At 37.8% G+C, this 21,086-nt stretch overlaps 2 protein-coding genes across 6 annotated transcripts in view; one reads left to right on the top strand and one right to left on the bottom strand.

The window, feature by feature from the left end:
- The window catches only part of LOC132257034 (fibulin-2), a 33,863-nt gene that overhangs the window by 11,068 nt on the left and 1,709 nt on the right, over window positions 1-21,086 (top strand). For 2 of the 5 annotated variants that reach the window (XM_059753721.1, XM_059753718.1), the window contains exons 4-5: window positions 70-622; window positions 1,383-1,667. In XM_059753721.1, the coding sequence (XP_059609704.1) occupies window positions 70-622; window positions 1,383-1,629 (800 nt within the window). In that variant the 3' untranslated portion in view covers window positions 1,630-1,667. Of the gene's footprint in view, window positions 1-69; window positions 623-1,382; window positions 1,668-2,820; window positions 3,190-11,348; window positions 12,729-21,086 lie in introns of those variants that run through there. The other 3 variants (XR_009468235.1, XM_059753719.1, XM_059753720.1) reach the window with 3 other exon arrangements.
- Window positions 1,654-17,104, bottom strand: LOC132257033 (uncharacterized). The gene is made up of 5 exons (XM_059753717.1): window positions 16,258-17,104; window positions 10,394-10,910; window positions 7,080-7,843; window positions 4,522-4,824; window positions 1,654-2,912 (listed from the first exon to the last, which is right to left on the bottom strand). Exons 1-5 carry the CDS (start codon window positions 16,971-16,973, stop codon window positions 2,558-2,560), a joined length of 2,655 nt encoding a protein of 884 aa, XP_059609700.1. The 5' UTR covers window positions 16,974-17,104; the 3' UTR covers window positions 1,654-2,557.

Here is a 21,086-nt window from a genome sequence, read left to right as displayed (position 1 = left end):
CATATCCGGACTTTTATCAATATACTTTAGAACATGTACTACATTTTTGATGACTTCATTTTATTTCAGTTACAGCTGGTCGTACATTTTGCATGGATGTTGATGAATGTGCAAAACCTGGAATTTGCAATCAACATTGTGTGAACTACTGGGGTTCATATAGATGTACATGTGAGGCTGGATGGCGCCTATCTGCAGACAACCACACATGTGATGACTTGAATGAGTGCGAAACTCGCCGTTCGTATGAGTTATGTGTCGGTGGCTGCGTCAACACACGTGGCTCTTATATATGTACTTGTCCTACCGGTTATCGTCTAGGCACTGATGGTCGCAGTTGCTTGGATGTGGATGAATGTGCGGCCAACGTTTGTCAAAGTAATGAAATTTGCACCAATACACGTGGCAGCCATCGTTGCTACCCCGTAACTTGTCCTAGTGGATACGCGATAGACACCGAGCGACGAAATAGATGCCGTCGTATTTCATTGCTTTGTGATCGCGATGACCTTGACTGTTTTGCACGTCCAAGTTCTTATTCCTTTAATTTCATCACACTTGTAGCCAATATGTCTGTTCCACCGTTGGGACGTGCGCTTTTCAATCTTAAGGGCCCAAATTGGTGAGTAATTATTTCCTATAGTTAACAACCAACCTCAGAAAAAGAAGTCTCATTTAATTGCAGCGCTAGCATAGGCTTAATACAGGAAACACAACTTTTCACATTTTGAGTTTTTAAGACGGAATATGTTATTCTGTATTTCAGCGCTAAGCATTTTAACTTTTCAAGTATTATATAGCTGCGATTTACATCACAGCTAATATCTGTAATCGCGCAAAAAATCGAACCGCGAAAAAACAAGTCCAATCGGCTCAAGTAACCGTAAACTGACGAAATAGAACGAAAATGGGGGAAGAGGGGTGGCATTTTTTGTTTTTCGTGTTTGTTTGTCGTTCCGTCCGTCCGTTCGTCGTAACAAACGGGGTTTTGGGGCCTAAACAGTAAGAGATATCGATATGCGGTTTGCGGCGAAAGTTAAACATATGTATTGCTTAGGAACATTTTGATGCCAAATAATACAACCCCCCACCTCTTTTGCCGCCTATTTACCAACCGATGCCAATCATCTCTTCACCAAAAGACGTGTCCCGACGCCCTTTAGTATGCCATATTCATTATTAGTCTAGATTAACTAGATCATGCTTTTCCTTTAAATTTTAGTATGTTGTAGTCCAGGTCAACACGTCTCTAGAAAAAGGTTTTAGTTTATTGTGGATGCAAAAGAACCGTAATTATGACCGTTGACTTTATTAAAAGCTGTCTTTTAAATAACACATAATTAAATATTTCTGACTGCTTTATCATTTCTCCTAAATTTCAGGTATGATAACATAGACTTTTTCTTGCGTGTGGTAAATGTGGAGGCACCTCCGGATATTTTTCTAGCCAGCGACACATCCTTTACACTTCGAAAAATGCACAATGAAGCTTTACTAAGTTTGGTAGAGGCTCTTCAAGGACCACAAGATGTGGAGTTGGAGCTTAGCATGACAGTGTACAAGGATCACTTACCAGCCGGAAGTAATATTGCCAAAATCTTCATTTTCGTCAGCGAGCATACATTCTGAGTGATGCCAAATATAAACAAAATGTAAAGGTACAAGTCTATATTTAATTTATATACATTTTCAAATCAACGCAGAGGGGAAGATGAATGTGGTTTATTACAGTAACGCACTACAGGATAATGAAAAAGTTGTTTGTTTTGTAATGAAACAGTACTCGTACAATAATTCGTACTTTAATAACGTAACTACAGATCAAGTTAATCAAGTATTACTTCCAAATTTCCTTTAAAGTTTAGACAAAAAGAGTTCCACAACGACAGTTTAATAAAATCCTTTCCTTTTAAGTAAAACGGAAAAAATGTTACGTATCTAACAGAATTTGTGTTTGGAGTCACGAGTAAAACTTTTAATAAAATGTCCTCCTATTTTAGCGGAACATATTACAGAGACATTTTTTAGGGAACGATTATAATCTCATTCTTGCCAATATCTTTGCGCAAACAGTACGCTAAATCTCACATTTGGTTCCTGACTTAAGCTTTTTTATTTTCATTATGAGCTAGTTTTGTGAGTTCCATATAAAACTGCGCATTTCGAAATCAAAATTCTGAAAATAATTATTCTTATTCCGCGAATGTGTTCTAATGTCAACATGAAAGAATTTTACAATGCGATTTTGCGATTCACGTGGAAAATAAAATAAACGTATCCAGAGATGAGATGTAGAAAATAACTAAATATTTCTAATTACTGTGAATGAATGGTTTGACTTTAATATTTGTAATATTAACTTACAAAACTGCACACTATTGCTAGACTTTTTCGCTATCCAAAAAGTCTGTGTATCTTTGCTGTATCTTCCAATAAATTGAAAGGCTTAAGGACAATATCGTTCCAGAAGCTACATTTGTATATTACAAAAAAAGAAAATGAAAAAGAACACAATGAGCATCATAATTTGGCACACAGTCGCGTGGTGGTGGCATCATTATACTGAGTCAAAGCCTGAGATGTCGCTTGTTTTGTCGGGCGGATAGTAAAGATGTGTGTGTGGCAACAACACGGTAGAACTCGTGTCTTGCTCTACTATATTAACATCTTTCTGAAGACATTTAGTAGGCGGCTGTACTGTAGTTTCGTCGTAAGAACGTACTTCGGACTGATAATTTTCTTGCCAGTCAGATTCACCTACAATTGCGCTTACCTCAAAGCCCGCTGATACTAACGCCCCTGCAAAATTTTCTTGTTTAGATGATGCTGAATTTGTGAGACTGACATCGAGGTAGTTAAGTAGCTTCGGATTGCACAGACTAGAGACGCTCTGTCGCGACTGATACTTAGCCCTTTGAAAGAAGGTAAAATATGTAAAAAATTAAACAATGTCAGTTTGTGAAAGATATTTTGTCTTAATAGTCATGAACGTAGGTACACCACAGAATTGGTCTAAACCGAAATTTTTTTTAATCTCATTTATAGATAAAGTAATTTCATATACACTATTAACACGCCGAACAAACTCAACCTTAATAACAGTTGAGGGAATTTTTTCTTCAAACAAAGATTTTTCTCTTAGTCTAATATCTTTCTTCACTATAATGCTTTTAAGCTTTCCCGCTCCTGTGCCATAGTAAAGTAGACAGCACCGAGTTGAATGCTAAACAAATTTACAATTTTATTCTCATAGACAAAAACAGGAATTTGAAATACATTCTTTGCAATGATTTTATTTCCCAACTAAATTTAAATTAAATACAACCATAGCAATATTTTATTTTGTTTCATTCGATATCACATATTATTAGCTATACAATTGAACAGAACTTTTGAAAACAAGGGATGCAGTGTCACTTAATCTAAGATGTAGTCAAAATGCTTCAGAGATGCCGAGATGCAGTCAAAATGTATCGGAGATGCTGTTATAAATGCTTACAAATTTTTAGAATTTGCATCTCCATGCATCGCAATGCAAACGAGATGCAAGATGCTGTGGCACGCAAAACCAACATTAGCCACCTCTTGTTTGAAAATTAAAATATGAAATTGGCGAGTTTTGTATGCATAACATATTTTCATTACCAGTTCAAATACAATGAGAAACTTGATAAATTTGGTGCCAATTGTCACATGATTTTTCGACTTAATTTGGTCGAAAAATATAAAGATCACTTTTCATTACATTGCAAGACACGAATTTAATGCTGCGGATAGTAAATATTCTGGATAAACGCAAGAGAGAGAGCGATATAATCAAATTGCCTGTGTCTGATGCTTTGGGGAGATCGAGAGCCGTAAACAAACTTCACAACGTCACAACCCTTGACCTGATCCTAACTACGTCTATGCGAGAAGTCTCATGTCGCGATCTTATAGTATTCATGAAGAAAAAATGTCGGAATAGCAGTCGATTTTACCAGATGTGTTTATGTGGACAAAACAAACTACAGTATCGGCGATTATTACCGTATTAATGTCCATTTAATGGACGTAGATTAATGTCCATTTTCATCTAATATTGCTGTGTAAATTGTCGTCAATGGTGCCTGCAAAGTGCAATTTGTGACAATAGTGTATCTTCAGACTCTGTAAGTTAGAAAAAATCTTTCTGAATACAGAATAGAATTAATTCCTAACTTTACACATTAGGGTCTGATGATAGCGATATATTGGCCGAAACGTTACCATGATGAATAATAAATACACCTGATAAAATCGACTACTATTCCGACATTTTTTCTCCCGATCTTCCGTATAGTCATTAATTCAACATCTTATAGTGTTCATTATACACAGAACACCAAATTACACTTTCGTAATATTTATATGTGTAGCACCTAAAGAAAATATTAAATCTCTAAAAAATTGTGTTTAGAGTGAAACCAGTGGACCTCACTGGCCGTTATCCAAAAAAAAAACAATAAAAAAAATCAAAATAATTAATATTATTTGGCTTACCGTGGAATCATAACTGTTAGAGCTTGCTCATTGTCACTAGGTTGTATTACATCATCGCTTGTTTCACTAGCATTATCCACAATAGCTCGACAATCTACTTTTCGAGATCGCAAACTCATAACTGGAACAATGAGTGTACCGCAATGTCGCCGGGTTGAACATCGTTCTGTAGTCATAATACAGCCTATGAGTATACAGACTAGAATAGCGGCTAGAGTTGCAAGGGCAATGAGTAATGCTTTCAAATTGACACGACATGTAGTTCCGCTGTACCAAGCAAAGCACTCACAACGTGCAACCGCCCTGAAAACAACAGAATCACAGAACAATTTTTAAATAATTTTTTATTATATTCAATATTTTATTCATATGATAGTAACATGTTATACAGTTAGTCTTCTGAAGAAAACAAATACTTAATTTAAGTTATTCAATTAAGGATTAGTCCCCGCCAGGGCTGTATTGATGGGAATGAGTTAAGGAGGAAATTAGTGAGTACAGTTAATGAGCTCGGTTAATATATTTAGTTTATATATTTAGATTATATAGTATTAATTATATTTTATATGTACGTGCACTCATATATGTATGGGTCTTAATATAGTAAATTGAAGATTTCAGATTCAGATAAATTTGTAGAGAAAACTAGATGAAAGCCTCTAGTTATATTTTCCGCCTAAAAGATCTCCCTTATTATGGATTTTTTAATGGATATTTTATTTTTGTCTTATTTTATTTTTTGACCTCTCCCAAAGTAATTGCGGCTGCCGCCGACTTCATTTCCGACCTTCCCGAGGAAAGCGGCAGAAACCTCGGATCATTGGTCGTATATGCTACACACTAGCTCTATACATTTACATGTTTGCAGACTTGTTTGGTTATGAGTGAAAAGCAATTGAATTTTGCGCACATATCACATAAGGAAAGGGTAGTGAACAGCAAAACTCTCAGGGGGAGTTGAATCGCTGCTCACGAGCTCAGTAGGATATAGCCGCAGGGGAGAAAGACATATGCCAGAAAACGATGAAAAAGTAAAAACCGAAGGAAAGGGTAAAAAAAAAAGCTGGGAAAATAGAAATTAAAACACACAAACACTAGAGGCTGAAATGTCACTGTGTGAAATTCATTTTACTTCATTTATTTAATTGCCGATCCACGGTCTCCGGGCTCCAAACCATGACCATCCCTCGTCCGGAGGTACTCTCCCTACTTAGCCATATTTATTTGGGTATAGTGTCAAGACTGACAAATTGCAAATGTGTGAGTTAATGACTTTCGCAATGTTCACAACACGTTGTGAAATTTTCATTGCCAATAAATCCGAATCATTGAACCATGTGTATTGGAGATTACTCCAACGCCTAACGTATTTCAACATGAAATTTTCACTCATTACTAAGATCAGGGCATTCAGCCTTCGAGAAAAATTGCGCGTCCCTCTGACGTCACTCCGGAAGAATTCTCCCTCAGAGACGCCACGACATCAGCACGTCGGCTTGAAAAATTATATGAATTTCAATAGTTACATGAACCTGTTTAAAAAAAATATCATTCAGCCTCTCCGGATGATAATTTACGCATATTCCCACAGGTGAAACACACAGAATAACCACATGTAACCACAAGGGTCCCACCGACAGTTCTATTGAATTATATCAATTCATCTGTGGTAAAAATGGCTAAAGACCTTAATGTCTCTCGTTTTGCTATTGGATTATGAACTTAATAATTAGTCTTTGTCTTATGGTTAATTCCTCCGCAAATATTGAGATCAATTCATTGCCGCTTATTTTATAAAGAGACAAATAGTAGAGGGCAACTCCATTGAATTATCAAGCTTCAACCTTTACAATAGTAAAAACTGTTTTAAATTGCGAATAAAAGATTTCAAGTATCCCAGTCTTGCTGTGTTTGATAAAATTGCATTCCCAGCAAGATTCTCAGAGATTCAAACCCACAACAGCAAAGGTTGACCCACTGTCGGTCAAACCATTTATTTGGAGGCAATATTCAGTTTTTTAATACTACTATTTAAAACTACTTACTTACTACTTACTGTGTTTATATTATATTTTACGAGAGATCCTCAAAGACATGACAAATCTCAAGTGGCAATTTTTGACTTAGACGTTGCAGACTTTCTTAGTCGCCCTCCCTCAAGACGTCCGCTTGTGGGCTTGCTCACGACTTTGAAATCTGTCTCGCCGAGACGCGATGCCCATAATTGCATACTTTGCAAAGTTTATCGCAATCACATGTGCGCGATTTTCTCAATTTTTCCCGTTTTCACGCATCAACGTGGTATTACTATGACTTCTGGTACATCAAAGAATGCTTATAAATGGCAAACTAGGATGACTTTCAGGATTAGTAAAATTAGTCTATTAAGGCGGTCACGTTATTGGTTTCCCCAACGAGTTTGTATGGTGTATGCTTCATTTGGTTTTCACTAGATCTTATCGCTGACTATTCATAAAAGGCGGTTCGAATAGCTCAATGTACTGCAGTACCACTAATTATGGTCACTCTAAGTGAAACAATATTTAGAGATGGCTTACCTGTTATCCGGAGGTGGTACACATATACCATGAAAAGTGCAGGTAGCGCATCCTATAGGTTCCGCTGAACAATGACGACCAGGGTAGAGAGTATTTTCAGACACATCAATGAATCCCTCTCGGCAACCGCAAGTGTAAGTACCACGTAGATTAAAGCAAATTGCGTCTGGCGAGCAGTCATGTAGTACCGCATAGCGACACTCATCAAAATCCACAGCCACTATGGATAAATCAGCGGCGAAAAGTTCTGTGCCACCCAAATTAAGATCACTAGAGCGCAAATACTTCTTAAATATATCTTGCAGACGTCTCTCATCGCTGTTATCACTCAGTTGTAAGCGAAAGTAAACCCATATCACGCCTGCATTTTTATCAGGTTCAAATCCATTGACAATTAAACCATAATATATATCATGTAAGTCGGACTGCATGGCAGCACGCTCAAGTGCTTCATGCGCCAAAGTTTGCATATGATGGAAACGTGCCGAAGAATTATTGATTAACGCAGAATCCCAAAACAGTTTTGCGCCACCCAAGCGCCCTAAGCGCATGCCCATGGCGTATGTGTATGTAGGTCGACATGGCCGATCCGGGAACATTCGCGCAAATCCAGCACGACATGCGCACTTAGAAAATGTACTGCTTTGTCTACATACTTCGTTGCGATCTGAACGGCAAGGAGGCCAACAATCTAATTCATAAGCCGTTTCAGTTGTGGTCGGTGTAGATGCCATCAGTATATCGCCAAGCATTGCGTGGCTTACCTGTTGACAAGATATCATTTTATATTATATAAATATATATTAGAGAGAGAGAGGTTATATAGGAATATATAGAGAGGAGAATGAAGAAGGGCATTTTTCAGCGTTCCTACCAGACAAACTCAAGATAATTACCGAGGAATGTTTTCAACGCAAAGAATTAATTCAACAGGGTAATACATATAGTCAATCCCCATGATAAGGCATCTTCATCCGCGAATGTCCCTGACATTGGGTGTGTTTTCGATGAAATTTTTTTCAGTTTCAATTTAGTTTACGGCAAAATTTTACGGAGACGTACTGATCTGGACTACAACATACTAAAATTTTGAAAATCGTTTTTTTTTTAGCGTTTGTCCTACCAAGTTATGATGTTTAAGTGGGAGATGGGATTTCATGAGACCTTTCCAAAGAATATAAAATCAATCAGATCGGTTAATTAGAAGCCGAGTTATGGTCGTTTTAAGTTTCGAGATTTTGACCTTTAAATCTAGGGCCTGGAAAAATCTAGGTTCTTAAGTGGTAGTTCGTTGGAAAAATCTTGAGGGCAGCTATAACTAGGGGCTGAGAAAATTTGGAAAATATTTTGTGTGTGTTCAAAATGGCGGACGGAGGGGTGGGAGGTTGGATTTGATATCATCATTCTCTAGCGGGACTATGACTTTTGACCTTTGGTGTAAACCGCATGTCGATATCGGGCTTGTGGACTCAGGTAAGAGATATCGACATGCGGTTTGCGGCAAAGGTTAAAAGTATGCAGTGGTAATAAAGATTTTTTGTCAAATCCAACCCCCCACCCCTCCGACCGCCATTTTGTACACCCACAAAATACACTTTCCTCAATTATTCAGCCCCTATGGCATGAATCAGGTTCAAATTATGGTATGTTATAGCTGACCTCAAGACCTTTCCAGCGAACAGCCACCTAAGAACATAAGAAATTCCGAACCCTAGCTATAAGAGTTCAAATTTTAAAAATTAAAATGGCCATAGCTCTGCTTCTAATAAACCGATCGGAATGATTTTGTATTCACTGGAAAGGTCTCGTAAAATGCCATCTCCCACCCTTACATAATAACTATATATTACTACGAAACTACTGTGGAAATACACTTCCACAGAAGTTTCTACTTCAGTTGGAACATTTAACAGCAACCTATTTTGGGCTGGAATTTTATATAAATGCCATTGAAAGGCTTAATATTTTTCGCATCTGCTGTGTTCGATCATTTGCAAGTGATGGGGATCGAACACACGACTGTGATGTCCTCAGTCTGGCTCTCTACCGACTGCACCACGGCCGCCCTATCTCTCACCTTTACATCATAACTTGGTATGACCACCGCTAGAAGTATTTAAGTCGAAAAAAACCATCTTCGAAATTTCGAAAACGAATAACTCGAAAACGAAATCATAAATTTTCTTTGAATTTTAATATGTTGTAACTGAGGTCGAGACCTTCCCAACGAACCATTTTTTTTCAGGGCCCTATTCATTAGGAGCGGAGATATGAAAGGTCAAAGTTCACACCTTTCTGGCCCATATCTCCACTGTTTATCAACCTATTTCGATAATCTCTTTACTAAAAGACGTGTCTCGATGCTCTTTTGTACGCCGTATCCACCATTAGTCTGTGACGTCATAAAATATGCCGCCATATTGAAAAACCTTTTAACCTTTTTTTCAGTATGTTGTAGTCCAGATCAGTACGTCTCTAAAAATAGGTTATAGTTTTTTGTAAATGCAATAGAACCGGAGATATCACGGTTTAATTTTAAATACGCTATAACTTTAGTTCTATTTCTCCGATCTTAATGATTTAGGGATCATTGGAAAACTCTACGACTATTTGGAACAACAGAAGTTCATCAGACCACCGCCAGAGGTGCTAATGTCAATAACAAAATTTTGAAAATTTTTAATTGAAAATTTTTCGATAGTCTAGATCGAGACGTTTCCAATATGGGGTCAAACTTTTCTATCGAAGCCATAGAACCAGAGTTATAACTGTTTGGTTTACAGGACTTGGATTTTATATTGCATATGAAAATTTCCATGCTTTCTTTCCTTCTAACTAAATCGAGTTGGCCACGGAAGAGAGAAATTTGTATATCCCAGCTAATTCAAAATAAGCACACGTGAAGCGTGTGATAATAAGCGTGCCATATGATAATTTCAATACATTTTTAATTTTATTATAATATGAAATTAACACATTTCAAAAGGGCCACAGTAAAACTACTGAAAAGTCCGTGACTCCTTGAGAGTTTAAATGCACTTTATTATCGCTCAATTAATTCTGAACAATATTTCATCGAAACATGATTTATTATTGATCTTTTGTGTATCTATCGCTCATTTGGATTTCTTGGCCCATGGACCATTGACGTCAATTAAGAATTGCATCTCTACGTTTAATCAGCAGAGCAACAAGGCGGATGTCGCAAGCATGCGTTCAAATAAAATAACTCATTTCATTACATTAGATCTCAGCACCCTCATAAACACACAGAAAACATTAATTAATCCATATTTTTCAAAAGTTTTGCTCACCTCAGGCAATGCTTGTTCATCTCGCGCTGGTGGTGACTCTCCGATGTGTACAAAAGGCCTGGAACGACTAGCTGTACCCACTATCATTTCTATTGACGAAGGAGTTTCTGTTGTTGGCTTGCGAATTTCTGACATTTTCGTGTTTGGTCCAAGTGTTGCAGGGTTACGTGTAGTATGGAAAATGACTGGCTGTGATTCTGTAGTTGACGTGAGTTTAATAATTTGGGGTGATTTGTTTGTAGACACTATACTTATTTCCGATGGAACCACTATACTGTTCGTAAATTTAGCAGATGGTAAATGTTTAGAGGTTACAGGGAGACTAGTCTTTGATATAAAATGTGTCGAATTGATTAATCTCTCAGAAGCCGTAGATTTATCATTCCATAGATCTATGGACTTATTAACTGTAAACGTTGTTATTGACTTTTCAGTAGGCTGCGATGTTCTTATTTTCTGAGCAGTTGATGTAATACTGAAACTGTTGATACTGCTAATGCTTTCAATCTTGTCCTCACTAATTTAAGATACAAAACAAACATGTGAAATATCGATATAATAATAACCATATAGATAGTTGGCACAAAACTAAAAATAAGCACAACACACTTTACAGGATATATTTCAATATCATATACCGTCTTTTGAGTTCTTTCAAAAACAGTGAGCCGTACTAGACCCAAAACATTTAGGTTTAAATAACAAATTTAAAAGCAAGTTTAAGTTTTTAGTTTTGCTCGACCCCCCCTCTCCCAGTCCAGCATTAGCTCAATTCCGTAGCACAAACACTGCGACGGCTTCTCGTGACTCCTGCTAAGAGGCGCTAGTGAGCAAGGGAAACCGTCAAAATAGGTTTGAAATCGCACTGCCATTTTGATTACGCGTCTACATAATTCATTAACTAGTAGTATTTTCAGCAAAAGTCTAATAATTTTAGCTTTTCAACATTTTATAGGTTCGCGGAATATACGGATACCTATAAATCTCAGGGGGAAGAGAAATCTGCTTGTCGTTAAGTTCCGCAGTGGCAAAGTAAAGAGAAACATCATCAATGCCAGGAGAAAGTCCCACCGAGACAGTAACTTCAGGGGTGTTTTCCTAAGTGACCAGAATGTTCATCAATGAGCGATTGACGCCGTAGAGACGGGAACTATTGAAGATCGCAAAAAAGTGGAAGACGAAGCTCAACTTCAAGTTCCTATGGATTGACAATGGTGCGATTAGGATGAGAGGGTGCGAGGGGAAAGATTCTACGTTATCAACTCTATCTCTGACTTCGATAACTGGCCGGCCAGGCAACATAAATGCCTCAATCCTCTCCATGGACGTATTCTGACGCGGACTTTACGATAATCCTACAAAATATCCGGAGCATTAGGAGGAATATGAATCTTCTGATGACTACTATTGAGTCTGGCAGGGCTGAAGGAGTTAAACGACAAAATCTTATTTTTCTCACGAAAACCTGGGTCTCACAAAACAAATCCCCTCACTATGCAATTGCTGACTACACGCTCCGTGCAGTATGTCATGATTTTTACAGGGCGGGTGGGGTTTGTGCTTATGTGAACGTTAAATTGAGTAGAGTTTCATCTCAAAAAATTGATTTAAGTACCGCGGACTGTATCAAGATAGTCGTCACGCGAGACAGCACAGATATATTTCTCTACTGTTTCTACAGATTCCGTCTTAAGCCTGTATCAGAGTTTTTGTACGAACTGGATTTGATTTGGGAAGCATTGACGATAAAGAATAATGTATATCTTCTAGGCGATTGCAACATTGATGTTCTGTTCGACTCGAGAGACGCCATTGAATACTTCCTACTGCTCTCCTTCCATGGTTTCGACCTGCTTGACAGCATGTCCACTAGGTAACGAAGAATTCTGTACAGATCATATTGTGGCGAAACACCTGTGCGATGATTTTTTTTTTGGCGTCCTAGCGGGACATTTACATGAAGGAATATCGAGTTCATGTGGACACGATAATAAAATTTTAGAGCATGGCACTAGCTTACAGAGAAGCTGTTTGACCGACGCTGATTGCAATACGAGTGTGATAGGCGCAAAACAGAACTTAAACTAAATTGAGTAAATGGGTGCATTGGCGAACACAGAGATGCATACGGCAGGTAGTCACAATGGATCATTTATGAATTGGAGCGAGAAAAAAGGGGTGAATTGGCGCGACGGTAATGCAATAGATTTAAAGTACTAATTGTAAGGAGGCATCAGAAGGCTGCCTACCGTACCAGAATTAGCCTCACCCAACCAACTCCAAACCAAACGGGCAGACAAAGAATCAAACAACCTTAACGGATTATTTACAATTACAGGGGACAGATAATCAAGTATTCTCCTATAACGCTCAATAAACAGCATAGGAACAACCGAGAAGCAATCACCCCTAGCCCTACGCTATCTGGGAAACATAGAGTGATTATCAGAACATTTGAAATAAATATCAGAGACTCAATACCAATATCAGATCAATTACAATATCAAATCTCGGAGTACTGTGCCACCCTGAATGTCTCTATCACTGACCACTGTATACTAAGCCTTAGAGTTCGTGGGCTCTTGCTGTTAATGCGGGATGAGCCTGCCCTAGCTCCCCGCATAAATACTGACTATTGTCAGGAACGAGCTGCGCTGCTCCTCGTGGATTGGAATTATCTAAACCGCTCGATCGACCCATCAGGTTCATTCTCGACGTTCGTGGACACAATCAGGAAACTTTTCGACAACTTCTCCTCTCATTGCGCGGTCCGCAAGGGAGATGCTCGTCTTAAACCTTGGATTTCTGACTCTCTGTGTGGAGATATTAAATGCAAAAATACACTCTTTGAGCTTTCCAGGCGATTTCCTAACGATTTGCGGTTGAAAACCCCACTAAAAATCATGAAGAAATTAAGCTCATCTCTTACGTTCCTACCGATTTGTGCTGATCACGCCGGTGGCTCCGGTGTCTGGTATCGGTGACATTGCGGAGCACTTCAATGAGTTCTTCGTAAATGTCCCGGGTACTCTCACGCGTGAATTGCCTGGTGGTCCTTTGGGATCCACCGATTCTGTCTATGAGGGTGTGGTGACTCGTGATACTTTTTACTTCTTCCCGATCGATAGAATCTAAGTTGTAAAAACCGTAAGAGGTTTTTAAAATAAGAGTGCCTCTAGCTTTGACGGCTTATCATTGCTGCACAATAAAAGTGTAGTGTTTCACATAATTGATATCTTTACGATACTTTTCAACTCATGCCTTAATTCAGGAGTTTTTCCGAGCTGCTTGAAAACTGCCGTCATTGTCCCCGTATACAAAAAGGGCGATAAAACTCTAGCAGGAAACTACAGACCAATCTCCCTTACTTTCGGTCGGTGCAAATATTTTTGAAAAACACATTCACTCATTCATTTACTATGGCCTTTCTAAATCAGTCTCATTTTATCAGTCGCGAACAATTTGGATTTATGAGCGGGAGGGATACGGAGAATGCGATGTCGCTCGTTTTCGGAAAGATCAATAGTGCACTCAATGACGGTTTATCTGTTTCTGCTCTTTTCATTGATTTAACAAAGGCTTTTGACTATATTGATCATGAAATACTGCTTTAGAAGTACTAAGCAGAAGGATTTGTGCAAAGTATCAAAGCCAATTATGAACACGTGCTCACAGGAGATGGAATGGCCTGGTGACTTAAGGAGTTGATCTCTGAGTCATTGATGCCTCAATGTCAATCAGTGATGCCTGAATGTGGAGGAATGTACTTTGAGGGTGTGTGTCTGTTCCACCAGAACCCACATATCTCTGGCATGCTTTGATCGGTGTAAGCTCGCCCTTACAATATGAAAGTGTGAGATACTGACACCTTCCCGCTTCCACGATTTCCTTGTGCCCATGACTCGGTTGGCTTCCTACTCTCTCCCTCTGCCCTTTTGTCGATGTCAAGCCGACCCTGCTAGACTCTGCTCCTCCTCTCCCTCATGATCATTGAGCCTCTTTATGCCGTGTCGGCTTTAATATAAATGCAGCATTTATATTAAAGCTAGTCCGACATGACTTAAAAGTCGGCTCAAACTGCGCGGTGGCGCATGCGTGTGGGCTGTCAAATTCTCACACACATCCTCACTGAACGTCATTCGTGACTGCGCGTCGCGTTTCGACATGCTTCGATTTCAGTTTAAGCGCGTGTGTCCCGGTATCAACGCCATGGACTAAAATAAAGCCGAATATTGTTAAATGCTACTTTAATGATAAATTTAGCATTTAACTTGGCCCGGCATAAAGAGGCTCATTGTATTCTTGTTATCTGGTGAACTGTTTTATTTATTATGCTGCTTCTGCCATTTTTAACCTCTTCCGCACGGACGCTGTCCGCCTCGGTTCTGCATCATTGACCCTACTCTTGCTGCTTGGGTCAAGCAATATTTTGTGATGCTCCCTGGTCTGCCTTCGGCCTTATCAACATGTCCTCTATCTCTATTTAATTTCCCCTTCATTAGTTAAATGCTTCTGGCTAATTAAAAAATGAAATTATATTATATTAAGAATTGAGTATTTTTAGCGTAAGTGAGATCCACATAGCGGCATTAAACTGAACTGCCATATCCCGATCGACACGTGTTTCCTGAGAATCAAGATCGCGGTTTGCCCATCTGCCTCTGAATTCATTGTGGAGCTGGGTCCCTTTTGGGAGGGACAGGTGAGACGCGGGTCCCTTTCAATTCCCGTGTATATAAACTATTTAAACTGCATTGTACTGTTAGACAGTCTATGTGTGCCAATAAATAAAAAATCTTTGTGCTCAATTATTCATTTTATAATTAAGATGCCCCTTATCACATGTTATCTGTTTCGCTCCTCTCGCTGATGTCTTCGAAGCGAGCAAAGCGCCACAATCTGGAGACCATTTCGAGGAAATCACACGAACACTTTTGCGCTTCATATGCAACGATTATGATGATGGCTCTGGCATTCATTTATCGAGCTCTCGGATAATCTTAGGAGTTATCAGTACGATTTGCATGGTTAAAGCTCAAATTTTTCAGTAACCCAGGAAAAATTCTGCGGAAAATTGGTGGGAATAATTTTCCTTTTCCGAGATGGGATGCCAATATTCGGGTTCAGAAAAAATTCTCTACAAGACGAGCGTATTTGCACAAATATTGCACGCGTGAAATGCAGACAAACACGTATGTTGGTTTGCGTTTTTATGCAATTTGCAATATACATCGTGTTCATGGAAAATGTGTTGTCTAATTGTGTCATCAAAAACACATTTCGCTCGATGCGACGCAGAGTGGCGAAGAATATGATTCATTCAGAAAGAGCACATTGATTACAATACAAATAATGGCATGAAAACATGTTAAAGTTGCTTTTTGTGAGCGAAAATGTGTACGAGGGTAATCTTCGTGGTGTGTACGGAATTGGATATGGATAGGATCGGGATAATCTTATCCCAGAATTGGATCTAGTGTGGAAAAGGGCCTAAAGGATCGCAGTTATTTACCCGGTTTTTTTTATACTCCACGTAAGCCTTTACAACCAAATTTCGCTAACTTTGCCAACGCTTATATGACACTTTGTTCACATGGGAAAACGGTCGGAGAACCGTCATAGTTTGAGTCGGTTTTGAGTTGCTTAGCTAATTATTACAACTTCAAAATTTTATGCGCGAAGTAGATTATATTTAAAAAGGGGGGTCGACCAACCAAAGAGCGGCACGCCAATGACATCCGGGTTATATATTGGGGCTATTATGTATATCTCAATACGCGAAGTATGTGCTTATTCTTGTTTTTGAATTGTAGATGAAATTAGTGAAACTGTGCCATTACAAATTAGGTCTAATATGCTCTCACCTCATGTGCTTGCTTGTGGGATCCATCACCGTGGTATTATGCTTCGTTTTAATTCTTGGTGTTGTAATTCTTGAAATAGCAGAGTATGGTCGTGGAGTTTGGCGAGACCTGCGAGGTGTGGTTCTTGTTTTGAACAGTATGGTTTGAATGGTTGTACGTGAAGGTATTTGAACATTCTTTGGCGACTGACGAATTACATTCACGGGATGATGATGAATAGAAAAAGGGACAATTTCTGTTTTCGGAACAGGAGGAGGTTGCACAAAACTATCGGGTGGTTTTAAAACTTCATAGCGTTCTGAAGCCCGTCCTTCCGCTCCATCTGGCGCTAGCAGTATTTTCAAAACTTGCGAGCCTTTTAAATTTACTGATGATGGCTTAGGCGGAAGATCCATATTAGACACTAGCGGGGATTTTCGGATTTCCAAAAAGGAGTATGGTCGTCGTGGTGGACCTAAAATCGCCGGTTTGCCTACTACTACATCAGAGTGAGCGGTAATAATATCTCCAGGTGATATGGGAATCCCAAGCAAATGCCTATGTGTGTCTTCACTTAACCAGCGCGCTGCAACTGACGGTTCTTCAGTATGAACGCGTACCGGTCTCAGTTCTCGCTGTGGTGATGTATATGACAAGTACAATGGCAGCATATGACGACGTGGTGCCGGTGTGTGCGTAGTGCACAATGTAGATGTAGTTTTTGAGTCTTTTAACATCACAGTGACAGCATCTGCAAATAAAAAAATTAAGTAAATTTCAACAGTTGAAATTAAACTAAAATTCCTTTTTTAGTGACCGCGCATGAGTTTCAGATACGAAAAATCTAAAAATTTATTATGTCGAATAGAAAGTAAAGATTACATTTTATTATTCATATGTTTGGCAACCTATCTAGATTAGATTTAGATTTATTTTGTTAATGCCTCTGCTTTTACATAGGAAAAACTTAATTGAGACTATACAAAGGATTAAACTTTACAAAATTCAGTAAGTCAAACAAAAAGAACGGCACGCATACAGTTAACAAAGTATTACAGAAGTGGCATGTTACATCACATTTTTCTACAGGGTTTCCAAAAGTGCATTTTTTTTCTTTAGAACATTTATGAATTTGCCCCTAGTCTCTTGCATTTTATTTCATAAAAAGAGAACCATAACAGAAATCGCTATATGGTTTTCGCTAATGGTAAAATATCGCATATTCAATAGAGTTTGATGATATCAACACTAACTAGACTCTTGCGAATGTATCTGCCTTTGATTAGAATGCTTTAACTGTAATTTTTTTCTGTGCGTGAGACAAAATTCGAATTTTTCAACTAAGACAATTATTCCTACTCAGGTTCTAAGGGTTCTCTTTACTGTGTCGACGTAAAGATAAACTAACTTGTATTATGCCATGCATATGACTTGAGTGCTTTTAAGGAAGCTGGGATTCACCGTAATTTTTTCTGGTATCACTTTGATATGTGATGATTTCAAAATGTAGCAGAACCGTAAATGTCCTTGAAAAAAATTCTGTCCAAATATACATATCGACGGGTGAATCGAAGACTATCAAGAGTCGTTTCTTGACCGTTGACGTCTTATGTATTTTTGGATATATCTTAATGTCTTCTAACATGTGTAAAAATAATTCATGGGGTATATCAGCAAAAATTGAAGAAATAGGATTTTTCTTTAAAATTCCGTGTTCAAAGAATTTTTCAATGCTGCGCTGAAAACTATGAAAAATTGATTTTTGATAGTTTTTGGGGTACCCGTCGATATGATAAAATTTCAACCGTCATACCTCTGGTTCTATGACTTTGATGGAACAGTCTGACCTGCTTTTGGAAATATTTTTGTCTGGAATATCGAAAAACCAAAAAAATTAACACTAAGTTGACATTGAAAAGATTTATTTTTAATTTTCATATTCTTGTAATGTTTTACATTAGCGGCTTCAGCGGTAGCAGATAATCTTTTGCTGTTTTGAAAGTTATAGCGTTAATGCTGGAAATGTAACTTTTTTTGTTTTTTTCCGTAAGCTAAACCCTAAAGAATTATTGACCTCTTATTACTGCTTATTACCACACTGCAGAAGTATGTGATGTTATAAGACCAAATCAATTCACTCTGACATTTAGAATTGTACCCATCTACTCTCAAGTGAATCCAGTTCTCTATTCTTTGTTTCGAAACGTTTTTTCTTTACAATCTTTGATTCCAGCAGTTATGCAATGAATAATAATCTCATGTGAAATTCATTTGTGAAGTACTCATTTAACCGATTGAGAAACTATCTTCTACTTGAGCCACCAAGGCTGACATCAAAAGATTATCTGGGAGTAAAAATGTGTGATTAGTAGTAGAACTATGATAGACATGGGGGACTTTGTGAGCTCATATGCCTGTAAATCTTCATTGTTCTTATATCCTTTACAATTTATGTGTTTATCCAATTTCACTTTACAAATTTTTTGAGAGACACACAATTACACCAAATATTGAACAAGTAGTTTTTTCTTGTAGGTATATGTACAATACAAAAAAGAGGAAAACTTACTTTCTCTAGGCTATATACACTCCAACGAAGGCTCGGAACACTATTTACATCGAGGAGAAGTTGTCAATTTGATGCGGACTTAATCATTAGATAATTGTTTTTTGATTTGGGATAAATCTGTACATTGGCCGCTGGTTAGTTCTGCGTTCGTGGTGGTACTAATGATCAAGGGAAGAGTGGGATATCATGATGTTGGGCTGGATCTGTGGATGAGACGATATTGTTCGTGGCTGGGATTGGACTTGAAAGTTAAACTCAATTGATCGTGTAACTTACTAATTATACACTGGATGGACAAGATACCAATTATAAAAAAAATTTTCTCGGGGAAGTAGGTATAGTCGAACAGTAAAAATCGTTTTGTTCAATAGATAAAACATACCAAGGGGGAGATAATACGGTTAAACAGTGTACACCACTTCCACAATTTCTGTGCAGACTCACAGACACTTCCAGAACTTTAGCAGTGAATAAAATATGTATTTCCTTATTTTCTTCTCTTTTCTTATGAAATTCTATAAGTTCTTCGAAGCGCTTAAAGCATCATAACCTCAATTTTAAGCCATAATTGCCATAAAAGGACTCCAATTTTTACTTGTATGTTTCTGAAAAAACCTTCAGAGTGTTTTCAGTGGATATTTTGATGTGAATAACTTTTAATTCAATTAATTCAATAATTAATTTAAGAAACTTATTCGTGTTGTAAATTATTGCGCGACAATAGAAAATCCACCGATTGCCACCCAATTTATTCGTTACAAATCGACAATGAGCTAAAAATTTCTATTTCACTTAATTTTATTTTGTATCCTGGAACAATATTTTAGAGGATATGATCAATCTTAGCGCAAATGAACACAGTTTAACATTTGTTCGCAAATACTCAACTCTGCTCAGGAGTAAGAGTTATTCCAAAATGATGTTTCCCGATGTTATTGAGTCATTAAATTTTGCTTTAACTTAGTTTCATAACCTAGAAAAGCAATCAGATTATTAATAAAGAAAAAAGTGTAAAAATTCTCAAAATGTTGCTTTTATTGCCTTTTAAAGTAGCTCTGAAACGTCTAAAATTGCGAATATTCAAGCACTTTCACTTATAAACACTTCTGCTGAACTGTACACCACTTCTGACCATAATATCTCCCCCTTGAAGCATACAGAAAAATAGCGAAATGAGAAAAAGAGTAAAAATTATGTTTAAACTATTACATTGCTTTACAATACACTTTACAAAACAGAGTTAAATTACTCAAATATAGCGAATTGTGGTTTTTCGGCCGGTATTTTATTAGTTCTTTAATGTTCTTTAATGTAAGTGAAGCGCATTTTTCCGTGTTTCTCAGAAACTAATCTCAGGAAACTTCCAGGAGTTTTCGGCGATTACCGAGGGATGTTTTCAACACGAAGAATGTGTTCAACAGGACGAAATAGTGAATACCAGTCAGGATAAGACATCTTTGTCCGCGACTATCCCTGACATTGGGCGTATTTTTGATGTGATTCTTGAAGGATTCTGCTGGCCAGAATGTCCGAAAAGATATCTTTGTTGCGACATTTGAGCACAGCCGCATTTGCGTACGTGTCACGATATGTACGCGTGAACAATACATGGAATAAAAACATAGCTTTTTATGTACTTGAAAATGAGTTGGGAAACCAATTAGTTTACTTGAAAAAGCCCGAAGGATGTTCGGAAGCACATAACCTCAATCTGATGCATTAAATCTGCACAAATGGCCAAAGAATCCAAAAAATATGTGTTAATTCACAAAAAACATCATTATTGTCTATTTACTTGGTTTTCACGTGAATTTTCTGGCTTATCAGTTCTCCACGTGGCAAAAAATTTGAATTTACGTCAGTCGGCAAGATTTCAGGGCTCGTAAAAGATATATTCACCACATACACTAACCGTAATCTTGCAACACCTTTTCGCGAATTCACATTAAGACAGTATATGAAAAATGGTATGGATATAAAGTTCCAACGGGAGGTAAGTATACTTATATGTTCACAATAAATGAATATATTTGTATTTAATTGGTATTTCATCTATCTGTTTGATACGACGACTTGTTTTTCGAGTAAACACAAACCATTTACTTACCATGGATGCAACTGGCACGAGTTGTATATTCGTGGACAACGGAACGAGGAAATTAAAATCACTCACAGTCTTTATAGCATACATGAGTGCATGCAACGGCGTTGTAGCACGTTGCTTGATTTTTAACACACGAGTTCTTTGCAGCGTCAATAGCTGCTTTAGCCCTCGTGTGTG

The sequence above is a fragment of the Phlebotomus argentipes genome, unplaced genomic scaffold (assembly GCF_947086385.1).
Source record: "Phlebotomus argentipes unplaced genomic scaffold, Phlebotomus argentipes genome assembly contig_75, whole genome shotgun sequence".
NCBI lineage: Eukaryota > Metazoa > Arthropoda > Insecta > Diptera > Psychodidae > Phlebotomus > Phlebotomus argentipes.
This window is presented reverse-complemented; position numbering and strand designations above follow the sequence as displayed.

Coding starts and splice junctions, on each gene's coding strand:
- LOC132257033 (XM_059753717.1), bottom strand. CDS start 16,973: ATGTTAAAAGACTCAAAAACTACATCTACATTGTGCACTACGCACACA. Junction 7,844..10,393: donor ATGAACAAGCATTGCCTGAG/GTGAGCAAAACT, acceptor TCTTGTCAACAG/GTAAGCCACGCAATGCTTGG. Junction 4,825..7,079: donor GTACCACCTCCGGATAACAG/GTAAGCCATCTC, acceptor TGTTGTTTTCAG/GGCGGTTGCACGTTGTGAGT.